Raw genomic sequence first — 17,552 nt, forward strand, 5'->3', positions numbered from 1 at the left:
AGGTAAAAAGGAAAAAATCCTTCTTCAGGCTTAAGTAGTCCTAGGCATCGTCAATACACAACAGCTCAAAATCATTTCATGAAGGGGTCATCACTAGGGTATTTCTACAGCAGACATGATTCTAACTCCTTCTGCGCACAATTACAAGGACCAAAAGTGTAACTGGATGGCGACTTTTATTGTGTCTTTGTGTTTGACAGATTGTGGAAATCTTCAAGTGGCTGAAGATATCACTGTTTCCATTTCATTTAGGCAAAGGTGTAGCTGAAAAATAATATTTCCCTAACTGACAACTGATGGATTGAAATGAAGCAGCATTGCCTTCCCGTGACAATAAGAGAAATGGATGTTTTTCTGAAACAACCAACATCATGGAGTTATACTATATACACATCACTCTTTACGATTTTGTATAAATATGTCATAATCATATGGAGTGTTATTTCTACATCTGTGCATGAACATCATGAGCACAGTTACACTAGCTTTTGCACTGGAGGACCTCAGCCCAATCCACATACAATACAATGTACCCACACCAAAGCTGCTCAGTAAAGCCTTAATTTCTGCACACAGAATTGAATTACAAATCAGCCTCATTGAAAGGGCTTGAATCCAGCTGCAATAAGGTAATACAGAGAGTCCTGAGCAATTTACACAGCTGAAATGCTGTCAGCATTATGCCGATATAATCTTTCTGTTAGAACAGTTTTAAAATCCCAAGTGACAGAAAAACCTTCACTTTAATAGCTTCTAAATCAGGAACAATAACATTGCATATCAGATTTGACTGGAATTTAAAAATACTTATTTTGAGTAAGGGATGAAAGCCTTAGTAAAGAGAATCCCAAGTGTGTCCCAAGATCAAAGAATGCAAAAGTCTTGTGGTGCTTGAATGTATTGGCTACTGTACAGTGTGTACTGGCTACACACATATTGTAAGTGCACACACATGCACATATATTTATCCACGGCAATTTAAATTAAAAAAATTCAATTGACTGTATAACATCATAATGTATAATGTACAAAAAAACAATACTTTCGGAATACAATATTTAACATAATCTAATGGGTCTCATTCCCTAAAAGGCAGTAATATATTCCGTGGATGGTAGGAACCCTTACTATGAGTGGTGTACTCTTCCACTACTGAGTGACAACAAGCGGTGTGAGGCCTAACAAACTGAGAACAGTCCCCCAAAAATGACCACACAATAAAATGTTCAAGGTGTTTACATTTAACAAACAAGAACAAAATTAGAAAAGCTTCAAACAAGAGGTGGCCATTTAGCACATGAGATTGCTTTCCCAGATTGTCTAGATGATGTAAATGATGTGTCAGCAGAAACACCTAAGACCTTTTCATATGAACTGTACTTTCTTCAAGCAAGTTTTTTCATCTTAAGTTTATTTTTGCTAACTGAATGTAATATTCTCACCTTAAACACATGAAATGATGAGTGCCATGTGCCCAGTCTTGACTTCTATCTACATCTTAGTTTCTTTTGCAGCTTCTACAGTGTTTCCTAATTCTCTTATTTTGGTATAATCTGCAAATATGGTTAGTTTTCTAACAATACCAGAGGTTAGAGTATCGATATGAATTAGGTCATGGTATAATTTCAATTAAGATCATTGATATAATGGTTTCCTAAGTGGCTTAACTGGTAAGAGGGCTTGCTTGAAGCTAGACTGAGCTCTGTGATGCAGGGTGTGAGCCTGGGTCATGCCACTAGCCAACTGTGACTGGGATATCCCATGGTGCTCAGCTACCTAACCTTGAGTGCAGGGTGGGATTACTTGGCAAAGGCCCTCCTGATTCTCTTTGACCTCAGTGATCCCCACAGCCTCCCTGGCACTTGCAGGCATGCAGTACTGTTGCTGAAAAAGGTGCCTTTCTTCCAAGCAGAGTTGAACCTCCAGTCTTGAGGTGAAAATGCCTGTGATGTGTAAAAAGACAAGTGTCTGAAAGCCTCCTGAAATCCTTCCCTGTGTGCGGTTACAAAACACATCAGTGCTATAGGGCATCACAGTGGGACAGTGGTTAGCCTTGCTACATTGCAGTGCTGGAGCTCTAAATTCAATTCTGGATCTGCGGTGCTATCTGTGTGCAGTTTGTATGTTTTCCCCGTGTTTGCATGGGTTTGCACAAGGTATATGAGTCCAAAGACATGTTGGCAGGCTACTTGCCTTCTGTGCAAATTGGCCCCAGTGTGAGCGTGTGGGAGTATGTGTGTGTCCTGCGATGGATTAGCACAAGGGTCCACTGGCAGTACACTGCCCTGCTCAGGATGGCTGCTGCTCAGCCATGCTACGTCATTGGGTTGCTTAGGGAGCAAGGAAATGAGCCCTGTAGAACAATGATGCAATTACTGTAACTAAACTAAATTACTGCATAATTTCTCCTGAATGAAATGCTTTCAGAAGCACTTTTATCAATGGTTAGCCTCTATACCTTTGATGAAGTAGTGAATTTGAATTAGTGAATTATTTTATATGAAAATAAAGTGAATTTTCAATTTTATTGGCTTTTAAACTATTTAAATTTGAAATTCCATAGATGATCCAAGGTCACCTGAGAGTATGTTATGAAAACACTGCAAAAAAAGTAAACAACAGATTCTTTCTCCCCAAAAATCTGTAAAGCCAGTAAACTGAATTATATTTCAAAAAAACAAATGCACCATCTGAATCATAGTTTGAAACTAAATGACGGCACAACTTCAGTGTAATTTCATTTTAATTATAGTTCATCAACTTAGTTTAACACAGACAAAGAACAGCCTATACAGTGTAATCTTCCAAATAATACAGTTTGAAACAAAATCAAATGCATATTGTACATGTTATATGGCAAATGGTTATTTAACGTACTGTTTGATGTTATCAAGTCTGACATTCAGCCTCAAACAAATTCCTTAGGCAAAATCCAGATTTCTCATGACTGTGGTTTGTCGGCTGTCAGCCTTGTAAGAAACACTTAAATTGTCGCTAGAGAGCATTTCTGAGAACCATGTTTTCAACAAGCTGCTGGTCATGTTTACTGTACGTACCGCTTCAGATCAGGGGATTAGATTCCTCTGCTATGTATCCCAGAAAATTTCAGTTTTCAGCTCATGCTGAGATAACTTTATGAAATTGAACTTCTGTGGCCAGAAGTTTCTTTAAAAAAAATATATTGATTGTGTTGTGTTGTGTTGTATATTGAAAAGGTGTTTCTTAAAGGCAGCCGCAACAGTCTTTATCATTCCACGTCTGAATATTGAGAATATTACTCAGCTTTTGACTGCAGTCCATGCAAAAAGCATTCTTTGCTCAAAGCTTGTCCCTCTGATAAACAGTGTCACAGCCCCCATCCTCCTTCGGAAACATGACCTGGGGCTCATTATCTTAGTGGTAATTTCTTCGCATTTCAGATTTGGTATCCTCTATCCTACAATGCCTGCTCCTTCTTGCTACATGTCCAGGCTATTGCTGTTTAGTTCTCCTCATTCTTACAATGATGTCACATGCACTTTTGTGCTCTAACCTATTCACTGCTTGTTTTGTTTCTCCTTGTTATTCAGATCATGTATCTTTTCATGGTTCTCGAGGCTGTTTATAGTTTCACTCCAGTTCTGAAATACAGGCAGCAGACTTAGATCAAAAACTTCTCTTTTCAAGAAAAAAGGCAATGTCCCTTTCAGAATTACTCCTAATCTCCCCAAGATCCCCCAGTCTGTTTACATCCATCATTAAATTGGGACTTTTGCTTATCGGTTTATGATCCTTTTTTTACCCTGACAATTAATAATAAATGATATTATCTTCTGGCATGATGGTGTTTACTTAATTGTCATTGGGAAGTTTGCATCTATTGAATATCTCTTTAGATTTCTGAGACCTTATTTTCATGTAAGTGTTGTAAGTGTAAAAAACCTTTTGAGATTGGAGATGATTTCATTTTCTTCTTGATCAGGTGAATTGAATATTTCATATTCATCGGAAAGACAGTCCAAGGTACTGGAATAATTTAAAAAAACATTCCAGTTTCATCTTTTGTCCAGACAGAAAATGTTTTTTCTTGCAGTCTGTAAGCAAGCACTTTGGTCTTTGATAAAGAAATCTTGTTGATTACAGGAAGTCAGCTAATTAGTCAATAATTCCTATGGTCTTCTTTTTCTCATTGTGCAAAATGTCTCTTTTTTCAATTCAATTCAAGTCAATGTACTTTATTCATTCCCATATTTTCATTAATGCCTTTACCTCTTTTTTCATGACTTTACTATATTGTATTCCCCACTTGCTTTCCTGCTTTCCCATTTAACATGCACTCGATAGTACCATTCACACACATCTTGTCTGATGTGACACTGACAGAATTTTGGGTACTTCAGCTATGAGGAGGGAACTAACTAGCATTTCTTTTTTATTGGAAATTGTCACCATTTTTTTATTCTTGATGTAATGCACAAATATCGAGCTCAAGCAGATCCGTACCAAACAAGTAAGCAATACTGGAAAACACAAGACTTGTACAGAATAAAACTCGCTCATGTTTTATATTCCATTCATATTCCCTTTTTATTACAAAAGGGACACTGTTTTTCCCATATTGGAAAATCTGTGACCTGTTTGATTAAATTTAAACAAATTACCATGTCTGCATGTTAGCTCTTTAACAAAGAGACATTTTAGCTGAAAAGATTGCATGATAGATCCAAACAGCAGTGTTTTGCTCATGTGGGAGGACAAATCCCATATACAGGCTTAAATATAATTTTTGAACTATTACGGCTTCATTACAAAACACCATATAATATTGATGCCTCTACTTCCTACTCAGAAAGATTAAGTAGAACTACATCTGGTAGAGCTACATTTATAATGATTTGAGTGAAATGTAAATTTGTTTTGTGACATATTGTTCAAGTGGGACTTGCCTAGAAAAAGTAACAGATTCATCTTTCTCTTTTTGTACACTGAAGATGAACCCTTTTGTTTGTTCCTACAAGAATTACCAATTGTAGAAACTCATCTCACAGACAGAAAAACAGAACTGAAAGGTTAGGTTAAAGGTTTTAGTTGAGCACGACCCAAGTTATGGACTCAAACAATAACTTATCATAAACAGATTTCCAGAATTCTATGTGCTTAGACATTAGATATTGCTCACCACATTGTTTGCTACATCCAGTCAATTTCAATAACCACTTAGTCCAATACAGGGTTGAAGAGAACAGGACAGACAGACAATGTTCAAAAGGCAGGACAGACCCCGAATGTGATATCAGTCCCTCAAAGGTGGTACATTCTGGTGACATTTTTAATGGCATTTTTTTTTTGGTTTAAGCTGCTTCTAAACATCAGATTAAGGAAATTCCTGTAATAGTAATTCAACAAAATGAACTGACATCCACTGGAGCAAATATGTGTGATTATGACACTATTGCAATACAAGTATGCCAAAGAGAGGTGTAACTCTGCTACAGCAGATCAATTATAATAACTATACTGTTTAATTACAGCTACATTCTCTTGGGTGTGTCAAAGGTCAATTAAAATTACAACTACTGCATGTAATCACTGCATCACATTAGCTGCAATTTTTTAAATTACTCAATAAGAATAGTAATTCACCAGTGATCTACCTAGATGGTATGCCAAAATACTTAATGCATTTTATTGTAATATTTTGGTTGCATCACTTACAAAACAACAGATAAGAACACGTCATTCAGCGCTAGAGAGATATAACATCTGCATACCACCAAGACCATAAGTCAAGACCATAATCAAGCCTTGCTAATGCACATTATCTTACTTCTTTAACATGGTGTATCTGCTCATGCTTATTTGCAAGCTTACTTTAATAGCCTGTACCTCAACAAAGGTTTTTTTCCTGTATATTACACTCTAAGAGAACACAATTCAGTCAAGAATTTGGTTTATTTCACATAATGATCACATAGAACATGCCTGTCCTTCATTGAGGAGGCTAGAAATGGCTGAAATCCACCTGAGAACAGTGAAATCAAGCAGAGCAAGAGAAACACAGCAGCTGAAAACAATTTGTTGGCAGCAATCGTCTGCTTTATATGTGGTCTAAATACCAGGTCTGCCACTCCTGATTGCCCTCTATAATTATGTCTGCTCACGCTCTCTTCTTTTGCCCAATTAGGCATCACGTACCTGGGAAGCACAGACTTGCTCACCTCATCAACAGTTTATCTAATGCTCCTCATGGCAGCCTGCTATACAGATTTCAATACCCTGCAATTAGAGTTTTGGAAGACTCCCCAGCACAGCTCAAGAAGAGTCTTAATTGCTACGATGCCACTGTCAACTGGAAATACATCTGAGGCAAAGATTTTCATTTTGTTTCCCCAACTGAGATGGTAGATGAGGAGTTACATGGTACACCATACATGCCTCTTACAAATAAATTATTCAGCAGGCAATTTTGAGAGTCTAATATAAAGTTAAAATTCTGCTTAAAGACACTTTAAATCCATAAGACTGCAAGACAAATCTAGAACATAGAAACAAAAGTAAAAATATTATCTTGTTTCTCACCTGTGATCATTGCCTTCTAAATGGCAGATACCCAAGATTAACTTATTTTATAGAGTGATTGCAAGAAGAAAAGTTTCAAAAACATTTATATGAGAACATAAGTCAGTGCTGTAGACAAAATTCTATCCTCTGATTTTTTTTTCTGAACTGGACTTTCAGTACACCAAATCTCTGAAACCAAAGGCTGCAGGACACACATCTTAAATCGCACTTCTGGAACCTGGAAATTAAATAAATAAAAACAACTGGCGATTACCCACAGTTTGGAAAAATACTCTGCCTTTGATTCAGAGCTAAGGTGTTAAATAATAATGATCGTCTCTGGGGGAAATCCTATTCAAGTTTTACACCACACACATAAAAAAGGAACAAACCTCCTATTGTCAAAGATCTATACAACAATTATCCATCACTTGAGATGAACCAGATGAAGCAAGAGTTTGAGTTCCCTTTATTGTGGTTCTCACAGAACTAACTTAATCGCTAGTGCCAGATGTATATTTTTACTGTAAAAATAACACTGATTGAAGTGTGGTTGTGCTAACACATAACAAACCTGTAATGATTTCCAATGTCAAGAACTCACTGTGGATACAAAAAAACATTTGTACTAACTAGATGGCTGCCAATATAAAGTGGTCAGCCTGCGTAGACCAATTTTAAATGATGATCATACGCTTGTAAGGTAATGTCTAATATAAAGGGACATTATTTATAACAGTAAATAATTTATTTACTCATAAATTATTATTTATAACAGTAGATTCTCTGATTTATGTACTATGCTAAGGAACTAGTGTTCATTCACTAATGTGGATTATAGCCCCATGAACATTTTGCATTATGTAATCTGACAGTGCTGAATTGCTAAAGAGAATGTTTTCTCTATTGTCTTGCACTATTGGACTATTGCAGATTAGATTTTAGGTTAAAGCATTTTGGAAAGTGTTGTGAAAAAAAAATCTTAAGAGATTCTCAAGGTCTAGAATATTGGGCATCATTTTTTTTGTTAATTCATTTATTTGACACTTTATTTACAAAGCTTACAATGAGCTAATTGCAACATTCAATCATCAGTACCCCCTTTAGATGGGTTAGTGGGAAACATTAGAATTAAAGCCCTATATTCCAGGGTACTGTAGCTATGTGCCACATGGCTTTTGAACCCGTTACCACTTCTTCACACCACCACCCACAGTAAGTGGCTAGGTAAATAAAATGCCCTCAAGATCATTGGTGAAACACAAACCAAAAGACCCAATTAGAAACCAAGGAAAAGTGTGTTAAAATAGGGAACAGAAGGCAGTCATTTACACATAATGGTGTGCGAATGTAGTACAAGCTACATAGTCACATTTTTTAAATTGATACTCTGGTTTCCTTGATGAATGGCTGGATACGATTGATACAGTACAATATGATTGAGTGCAATGCATCTCCTAAAAGCAGGTTGATTCAGAAAAAATGAATTTGTTATAACATAATAAAACAACACACTTTAACAAAAAGCAGTACTCAGAAGAAAATAAAAACTCAAGTCAAATGGGGCACATGTTCCATTACTAGAACCTTCCTCTCATGGAAAAAGCACACATTATCAAAGTACAGGGGCTTTTTAGTACAGTGCTGTAAGTGATGTGACACAACCACATGATATATACAGCTATTAAAATGCTTTATTTATATGTTTTAGTTAATTTGTATGAAATTAAAAATCACACTCAAGGTTCATGTTGTAAAGTGCTAAGCAGCTAACCAGCCAGCAGTTATATCACCCTGCAACTCACAACTGGTACCCACTGAAGCTAAGCAGGTGTGAGCCTGGTCAGCACCTGGATTTGAGACCTCCTGGGAAAATCTAAGGTTGCTGCTGGAAGAGGTGTTTGTGGTGCCATCAGGGGGCGCTCACCCTGCGGTCCATGTGGGTCCTAATGACCCAGTATAGTGATGGGGACACTATACTGTAAACAGGCGCCGTCCTGTGGATGAGATGTAAAACCAAGGTCCTGACTTTCTGTGGTCATTTAAAGTCCCAGGGTGTTTCGTAAAGTAATGAGAAGGGGTGTAACACCGGTGTCCTGGCCAAATTTCCCATTGGCCCTTACCAATCATGGCCTCCTGATAATCCCCATCTATGAATTGGATTCATTACTCTGCTTTCCTCCCCACTGATAAATGAAGTGTGGTGAGCGTTCTGGTGCACTATGGCTGCCATTGAATCATCCAGGTGGATGCTGCACATTGGTGGTGGTGGACAGGAGTCCCCATTACCTGTAAAGTGCTTTGAGTGGAGTGTCCAGAAAAAGCCCTATATAAGTGTAAGCAATTATTATTATTATTATTATTAATTAACCATGCTACAAAGACACTTGTACATTTAGTACTTCAGAGGTCAGGAACTCCACTCTGACTGGCCTCAGACACCCCTGCACAGTTCAGGTTCAACACTAGGGGGTGAGAAGGGGTGTTAGTCACACCACAAAAGACCTGCTCAAACATCACTTATCTTATGACAACTCTTCAGAAATGGCTCCGAAATGGTAAGAAAGAGTATTGAATCATCCCGTTACAAATTTGAATCTAGGTGAAACTAAAGCACTACTGCTTAAAATCAGAGAGGCAGCCTCTGATATGGTGGTTTAACCACACTGTGAAAAAGTCTAAAAGGAAACTACAGTGATTATATTGTCAAACGGGGGTGGGGTATTAGGTGTTAAATTATACCAGCTGTAAAAAATGTCAGGCAAGGGAAACAATAGAGCTTCAACAATTAGAGTCATAATGACTTCCCCTTTAAAAGGGTAAAAAGAAATGCAGCTCACGTTGTTAGGCCGTTAACCTTTTCTACAAAGAAAATACAGCCAAAAATAAATATTCAATATGCCAACAATGTAACTTTAATGTAAGTCCAGAACTTCTAGCAATTACAGTTCTTACAAATCACTACATTATACCTAGTTATCTGTTGTAGCTATAAATATAAACGGCTCAGAAAAGTTCAGCTTTCAGAGTCATCCATGTAAAGCCTACATCCCCAAAATTAAAAAAATCAGTATTAAAAATGTAGCGGCAGAATTCCATTAATGATATAGTAGCATGCATTTTTTAAAAGGCTTCTGTGGCCTCCCCAGGGGCTGGATCATTGAAGGGCATTTGTCCACAGTGCAGCTTGAGATTTATAGTCCAAACATCAACAGTTTGAGTTTAGGCCACATCATCTCCCAACAGTTAGCAAGATTTCCCAGGCAACACATCATGTCTGCTTAAGCCTGAGCATCAACTTTAGGAATAATAATCATCAGAACTTCTGTTTGCTAAAAAGACATGAAAGTGATTTTTTTTGATAGCTCTTTAAACTAGAAAAATTGCTCTGGGACTTCCAGCACAGCAATACTACAGTACAGAAAATCACATAAGCAATTTTAGCTGTAGTAACAGTATTAACACCACTGTACAGACAGGCTTATAACCTGATTGATTTTTGTTTGGCTACAGATGTTGTTGATCAAAAAAAATTATCTGACAGCATAATTCTATGCATAATTAGGCCCTTCAGTCTCCCTGATGGCTGATGTCTGATGGCTGATGAGTATGACAAGTCATGACAAGTATGAGAGGTTCTGCTCTGTAGTTGATGGTAGTCTGAATGACTGCTGCCCCTGACTCCAGAACTTTGATTCCATAGAGCAACCTTAGTGCATGCCTATAGCACTCTATTAGCTGGAGTGTATCTTTGGCTCAGCAAGAAACTGCTTGTGATACCCGAACATTTGTTTTTTGTACAGCAGATCTACAACGTGAGAGGACAGAAAGAAGAAGACTTGATTTGTTTTTATGGGGAAAACGGCCTCAGAATAGTTCAGACAAAGAAATTACGGGGCACAGAAGTTAAAGACTAGCAGTTACCTTCTCCTTCCATTCTGTATAATGAATCAGTGCGTCCCACTGAAATCTAAAAGGTCTCAGGATCTAAAAAGTCTAGTGGAGTGACACCAACTCCAGCAGGCCCTGAGATTCATGTCTGAGCTGATTCTTGAGGCTTAAAAACCGTTAGCACTTAGGCTTCTGAGCAATTACTCCCACTGAGAAAAAAAAGGTTAAGGTAATAAGACAGAGATGTGCTAATGTGTCATTTAGCTGATGTGATTTTTCATACACTGACCTAGAATAAAAAAAGGATATGCATCAGGTTTGAATTAAAATTGCAATAAGTACGCCCACTGGCTAAGAATTACAATTTGCTTTTCTTTTAAGAACACAGGGGATGTAGAGTGGCTCTCTCAGTAGAAGTGCTCATTTTGAGCGCCTGTTGGAGTGTGGGCTATGTTAGCTTACTGCACAACAGTGGCCTTTTGGTTTTCTGCATGCCTGTGGGTTTGCAATGTTCCCAATGAGAGCTGTCTTCCTTGCAGTGCCAGCTCTACAGCAGGTACTATGGGGCTCGTGGCTTGAACAGTGACAGATGGCCCCACAGTGCACATTTTACAGCTCAGTCCTCTGCCATCTCCTGCTAGAGCAAGGGTCAAAGCAGTAAACCCCACTGACTTGACATGTGGCGATTCCATAATGGGGAGAATTTAACAGAAAACAACACACAGCACGACTTAGCCATCTCAGGTTATAAAACATTTTTCCGTTCCTCCAAGAGGAACCCATTATTCTAATAAAAGCCTGTTTATGAGACCACAGGAAAAAGAACCACAAAATTTCTGGGAAGTAATAAAAAATGTAAATCATTATTGAATCAAAGGCAATAATAGCGCACTAGATCTTAGTTTACATTCCCAACAATAGACAGTTTGTGAAGTATTAAAAGAAACAGAACTAAACTCCAATAACTGTATTCTACCATGTGTCCTTTGAAATGAACTTGCAGACTAACACAACTCAACTCTCTAATTCCTATCATAGAAGCACATAGATTATGACCTGGTTAACTGCTGGAATACACAATCCAGATTTATACAAACCAACAGTTATGGCTGCCTACTGGTTTACCTAAACCTGTGCATACCACTTGGATGGCTATTTTGTCCTGTACAGTTATTAAAGGCCAGTTTCACAGATTAGTATCAGAGCAATGCCACTAAAACACAGTATATAACATCAAAATCATTTCCTTTATAATAGTACACTCATAACACAGCTATTGTGAAATTAAAATCTGAACAAATACTCAAACAGATAGTACTTGATGGTCAGTTAGACAAAGAGACTAGCCAGGAGCCCTCTTGTAAATCCAGTCTAGTTTTACTCTGGCATACAGTACTAGATACAGCCACACAAGAAGACACAGAACAAGTACAAAAACTCAGCAGTTTGGAATTTATTCTGTAGGAGGATTACTGCACCACAAGTTTACCAAACTTCTAGGACAACTCTCATTCATATGGTCTGCAATACATATGACTGAATGTTGTATCTAACTCAAACCTGAAACCATGTCTCCCTTTCCTGATGTGTGACTAATTCGAAAGAGTTTGTGAAATTGATAATGAAAGTGTCACGTTTCCTTCAGCTGCAAGACATTTTTATTCGACTTTGTACAGTTTTGCATTTGAAATACTAATTTCTAAAGCTACATTTACAATCAGAACCCAGAAGAACCCAGAGTGAAAAACCTTCAAAATGTTTGTTTTATTCTCATAGGTGTCTGGTGAGAGAAAAACTGCCATGCATGAACCCTGAAGGCTTCCCACCACATACTGTGCATATCAACTCCTACAACTTAGGCATATTTATACACAAAATAAATTAAGCATACACTCATTTGAAACTGTTAGAAAAAAATCCAGAATTTAAGGAAATGTATATATTTTATTTGAATTGTATTAATTTTAGTCGACTGAAAGCTAAAGATAACCTACTAATAATTATCTTATATTTGCTTATTTAGAGGTTGGTTTCTAATTCTCTGCTGTTTTTTTAACCTTTTTAGTTTTCTATCAACTTTAGGAAATAAGGAATATGCTAAGATCTAAATATTATGTGGTCAGTAATATACAGTGAAAAGACTGATAAACCCTTCATCGTGTGTTAGGTTTGTATTATTGTTTTAAAAAATGTAATAAAATATCAATTGTCTGAGGAACTCTTAGGAAGAATCGGTAGTTTTATTCCGTTAACTTGAAATATCGTTTCATAATTAGACTTGTAAGTTCAGTTTTGGTTTTGTCTCCTGCCCTGTCCAGCGCGTCTCTGGTTTCTGTAGCCTTCAGACTCGAAAACACGTGACTACCTCCCCCACACCGGATGGGATACTGATCCATCACATGAATTAAACCCCAGCAATGCTGTTCCCCACTTATTCAGCATGGTAGCCTGGGCCAACTGGGGTAAATTACCTTTCTCAAGGGAGCGTGATCTTGAACCCCAGTCTGTCAGTTAAGAGTCCAAAAGTATACGCACTAGGTATTAGTTAAATCTAGTTCTTTTCTTGATGTAGAGCTGAAAGAATCACCACGGAGCAGGATGAACTAGATACAAATCTCGTTCATCACAAGTGCAATCTGCCCCCCAAGTTTAGTGCAAAATAAATGTACCACTTCGTAACTTCTTCGGGTTACGCTGCAGAATGTAAACGTGAAAATATGTTCTGAAGCCTATGGCATTTAAATCTGGCATTGTGTGTCAAAGTTATTCACGCATAATAAAGATTAATATCTGGACTAATCAGAGGTGTTATGTGCACAACCAAAAGAAAGAAAATAAAACGTGTAGGGAGTGGGAACTATAAGTGAGAATAAAAGCAAGAAGAGAGCTTCATTCTTAAAACAAACCATATCTGCACTGCACCTTTAAGTTTAAGCATGTGGAAAATAGCTGCAGTAATTATATCAAAGCCAGCGCACACCGAGATAAAGTTTCACTTGGAGAAGTGCTGAGTTACTTATTTCACCGCGGTACGCGAAACAAGGATGGGAAATGATATGCCTGTCTGTTTTGAGAATATATCCTTGGAGATCATTTAAAATCACAAGTGAAAAATATTTTATTTTACTTCTGCCTGTGATCCCTCATATACACCCTCAAGTCTTGTCTCATATTTACTTCAATGTCGTTTTAAAGCACACACATTAATGCAATGTGAGTAATATTAATTTAATACAATTGTATTGCTACAGAACAATCATCTGTATCTGACAACTGAAAAAGAAGATCGCATGTCTGAAAATGGGAAATCTCCTAAAAGCACATATGACTGCAGCCCCAAGCCTTTTTAAGTAGAAGGGGTTTCCTTCTGTATGCAAATACAGAAGACTGGAAATCATAACCACGCAGAAAACAGGGACTCAAAATTGCAATCATAGTAATTTAAAGTAAATATTTTTATCTCCTCTGGGAAGCGTCTATGGAAAAGAAAATAGCGGAAAGGGCATACATTGTTCAGATAATTGTTTTAAACTTGGACGTTTGCTCTCGCTGTGCTTCTTAGTATTCAGGACACTCGGTTGCCGATTACAAGATTTCCATATGAATAGCTGTAGATCACTTCTGGAATACAATCATAGACACTTTGTCACCTTTGGTGCCAAGGGCGAAATAATCTTTTTTTATATACAGGATGTCTTAAATAGGTAAAGCAAAATGTGATGTCAATAACGGCTTTAAATAACTAGTTGAGCTGAAATACTATGTTCCCATTTGTGAATTAAGGGAATTTTATCTAGTGCATCATTTTCCGTTATGATATTCATTCAGCATTGCATCAAGAAAGATTCATGCTTAACTAAATGTCCGTCTCAAATGTACAAGCAAGTGTCAGCAACTGTCAAAACCTTTGTTAACCGAATTGACAGCCCTTGTTTTTTTCACTCCCTCGAAAAAGGTGCACCTTCGAAACAAGTAAACTTTTCTTACCTTGGCCGAGCCGCACAAGCGTCGGCAATCTGAATTTGCTGACTACTAAATCCAAAGGCAAGGACACCGAGCTCCATTTGATCTCGGAAATGCTGGCCGAAAACTTGTCCATTTTTCCAACATCATAACCGGCTGGGAGTTCGGAAGTCTGGTAAACCGCAACGGGTCATCAGCATCATCTGAGGTGCCCTGTATCTTTTCTGAGGAATTCCTACAGGCTTCGCCATGTTGAGAATGAATGGGTTTTCATCGGAGAGAGAGAGCTTTTTCCCTTTGGAATTTTAATAGCACCACCTACTCCCAGAAACTGTCAACTGAATACTGCAACACGGAGCACCACCCATTGTAACACTAAGCAAACCAGCTTCTCTACGATTCCCTCTTGGAGAGACGCTCAGCATCTCCTTTCTATAGAGCTACTTGCTACTTTGTCCTCTTTGGCAAGACTTTTCCGAACTGGTCAGGAACTAGTAACTGTAACGCTTGTTTTTCATTCCAGAATCTGTATCTTGTTTAATTTTATTGCAGCAGGTGTCAGAATACCACATCAACAACCATTCGTGATTTTCTCTGTCTAAAAAGTAACAGAACATACAGTTTATTGAGCAGGAAAGTATTGGTAACATGTACTGTACCTTAGTTTAATTCAGTAAAGGTTTTTACATTCATTTAACAGACACTTAGAACATTATACAGTACCTACTATTTACTATGATGAATGAATTACAAAAAACATTGATTATTATTTAGCACAGTTTCAAAATACACTCATTTGGACCAAAGAATTTGTAAACAGCATAGTCAAAATTGTCAGTGATTGCACAGTATCGGAACCTACAGTACATGTGTAGAGAGAGGACAGACAATATTGATTATTCTTTTCACTGCAATGCCTAGATTACTAATTTCTATCACCAATGAACTATCATCTTCTTAGGTAATTGTACACAATGTATTAGAAATGTGGTGGCAGACAAACCTGTAATCCTTGTAAAAATAAATGTAAATAACAGCTGGGAACAGTATAAACCTAAAAAACATGCGTGGGTACATATTTGAAATGCTATTTAAACTTTGGGAAAGACTGCACTTTAAAACCTCTCCAATAATTAAATGAAACTGTGACTAGAGAAACCAACATAATGTGCAGTACAGATAATCTTCAGCTGTACAGGTGTCAAGTAAAAAGAGGACACGTGACATATATTCTAACAACTGTGATCTTCTGTGACGGTGAATATGTCATGTTTTGAGGACATGATGGCTGTAGCCTGTACAGAAGTCAAGATGTAAAAAATATTTGTCATCTAAAATATAATTATTGTAAACAGTCTAAATGTACAGTACTTAATCAGACAGCATTTAAAATGACTGAATGAACTGGTCTTGTAATTCATGGAATGAAGTGACTCTTAAAAGGAAACCACCTGCCAGATGTCATAGCAATGTGTGTTTCAGGGCTGTGCTGGTGGACCAGTAGGTGATGCTCTTTCCCCTGGACAAGAAATTCCAAAGGATAGTGTGCAATAGGTAGTGCTGTCCTCCAGATGAAAGGGGTAAAGCAAGGTCAGAATTAGTTGATTATTAAAGATGTAACAGCATTTTTTGAATGGTTTTAACCCAGGTATCCTGGCCAAATTCCAACAGAGGCTTGTAAAATTCAGTTGAAGAAACATTCAATTACACATGAACTGCTATAGCTTGATGTAGCTTGCTGTGGTTGATCGAAAATGGTGTTGCACTAAATAGTCAATTATGTGGGTCCCCTCCTATCTGTTAAATGCTTTAAGACCTTTTAAGATGAAAAAGCATTATGTAAATGGAAGAAGTTGTTATTTTTTCTTATTTTGGCAGTGTTTGAGAAGGCTTTTGGTAGCTTTTGGTGGTCAAAACTAAGACTAAGCACCGTGCTTATTTGACTGGTAAACATTTCTTAAATTTACAGTAATTTGCACATTATCAACAGAGAGAAGTGCTATTTCAATGTTGGAGTTTTCCAGCGTAGGCTCAAGATGCCTGGACATTTGTGAATGACTATGTGATCAATGATTATAGGCTTATCCCAGTGTCTCAGCATATCTTCCAGTATGAATCAAGCACCCTTGAGGATCCATCAACATGATACTGTTAGATCATAACTTCCTGCAGTAATGCATGTCTACAGCAGTCAGGCTGAGGTCACTGATCCAACATAAGCCAAAAACAAAACTGACCAAAAACAAACAAATGAATGAACAAATGAGAAAGTAGATGAATAATGTGACTATAGTTGCATTGTTGTACCTCACCATTAGTGGTGGTGAGATCATTCACAAACACTAGAACATTATTTATTGAGCTTCCTGTTTTATTAAAAAACAACCAAGGGCTGCAATAATTAATGAGCTTATGTCATTCCCTTAAAAAGGACATGCATGACAAAAGATGTGCTTTTCAATGGAATAATATTAAAGCCTTATATTTCTTTACACTAATGAATGTAATTTGTCACTCACTTCTTGGAGTGATGTTGGTGTAACTAGCCAAGACCAATTTTGAAATAATTTGTTTTATGAAACAAAAGGATTTGGAAGGAATATTAAAAGACCTATAGTTTAATTCTCATTATAGCATGTAAATTTAGACACATTTCAGTCACTCTGAAAGGAGACTACTAAGCATCTGAAGCAGTATCCTCTCTCTTGTTTTTAATATACAAAAGAGATGCAATATGGAAGCTGGGTCTCAAAACTACTTTGAATTTTTATTGAACTGGGATAGGAAGAAACTTTAAGATCAGTTTCTCATGCTTTCAGAAAGAGTTAGTGTTTAATTATAAACATTGATAGTGTATAGTAAGTAGTCTTTTACAATAGAGATGAAAAGTGGGGGGAAAAAACACTTCATCATCATGCTGTACAAATTGGAGGTTTTGAAAGCTTAATTATTAACAGGAATGACCCCTCATGACTCTAAAATAACATCAGCCACAAGCCATAAAGATGTTTAGAATAATTACAATCCCTTAACATAGTTCTGTAAGGGTTAGTCTTTTAAAATATGACTGACAAGGCTAAAATTTGCAGACAGAATCTCACTACTCCAAGTTACAAATGGAGGGTTATAAAGCTGGTGAAAGAGCTTGACCATGGGGT

General features: G+C 37.2%; 1 protein-coding gene across 1 annotated transcript in view; it reads right to left on the minus strand.

The window, feature by feature from the left end:
- gareml (GRB2 associated, regulator of MAPK1-like) overlaps window positions 1-15,008 on the minus strand; it is a 74,458-nt gene extending 59,450 nt beyond the window's left edge. The window contains exon 1 of the mRNA XM_006625908.3: window positions 14,419-15,008. Within this exon, the coding sequence (XP_006625971.1) occupies window positions 14,419-14,530 (112 nt within the window). The 5' untranslated portion in view covers window positions 14,531-15,008. The remainder of the gene's footprint in view (window positions 1-14,418) is intronic.
- Window positions 15,009-17,552: the final 2,544 nt, after the last annotated feature.

Source organism: Lepisosteus oculatus, chromosome 2 (assembly GCF_040954835.1).
Source record: "Lepisosteus oculatus isolate fLepOcu1 chromosome 2, fLepOcu1.hap2, whole genome shotgun sequence".
Classification (NCBI taxonomy): domain Eukaryota; kingdom Metazoa; phylum Chordata; class Actinopteri; order Semionotiformes; family Lepisosteidae; genus Lepisosteus; species Lepisosteus oculatus.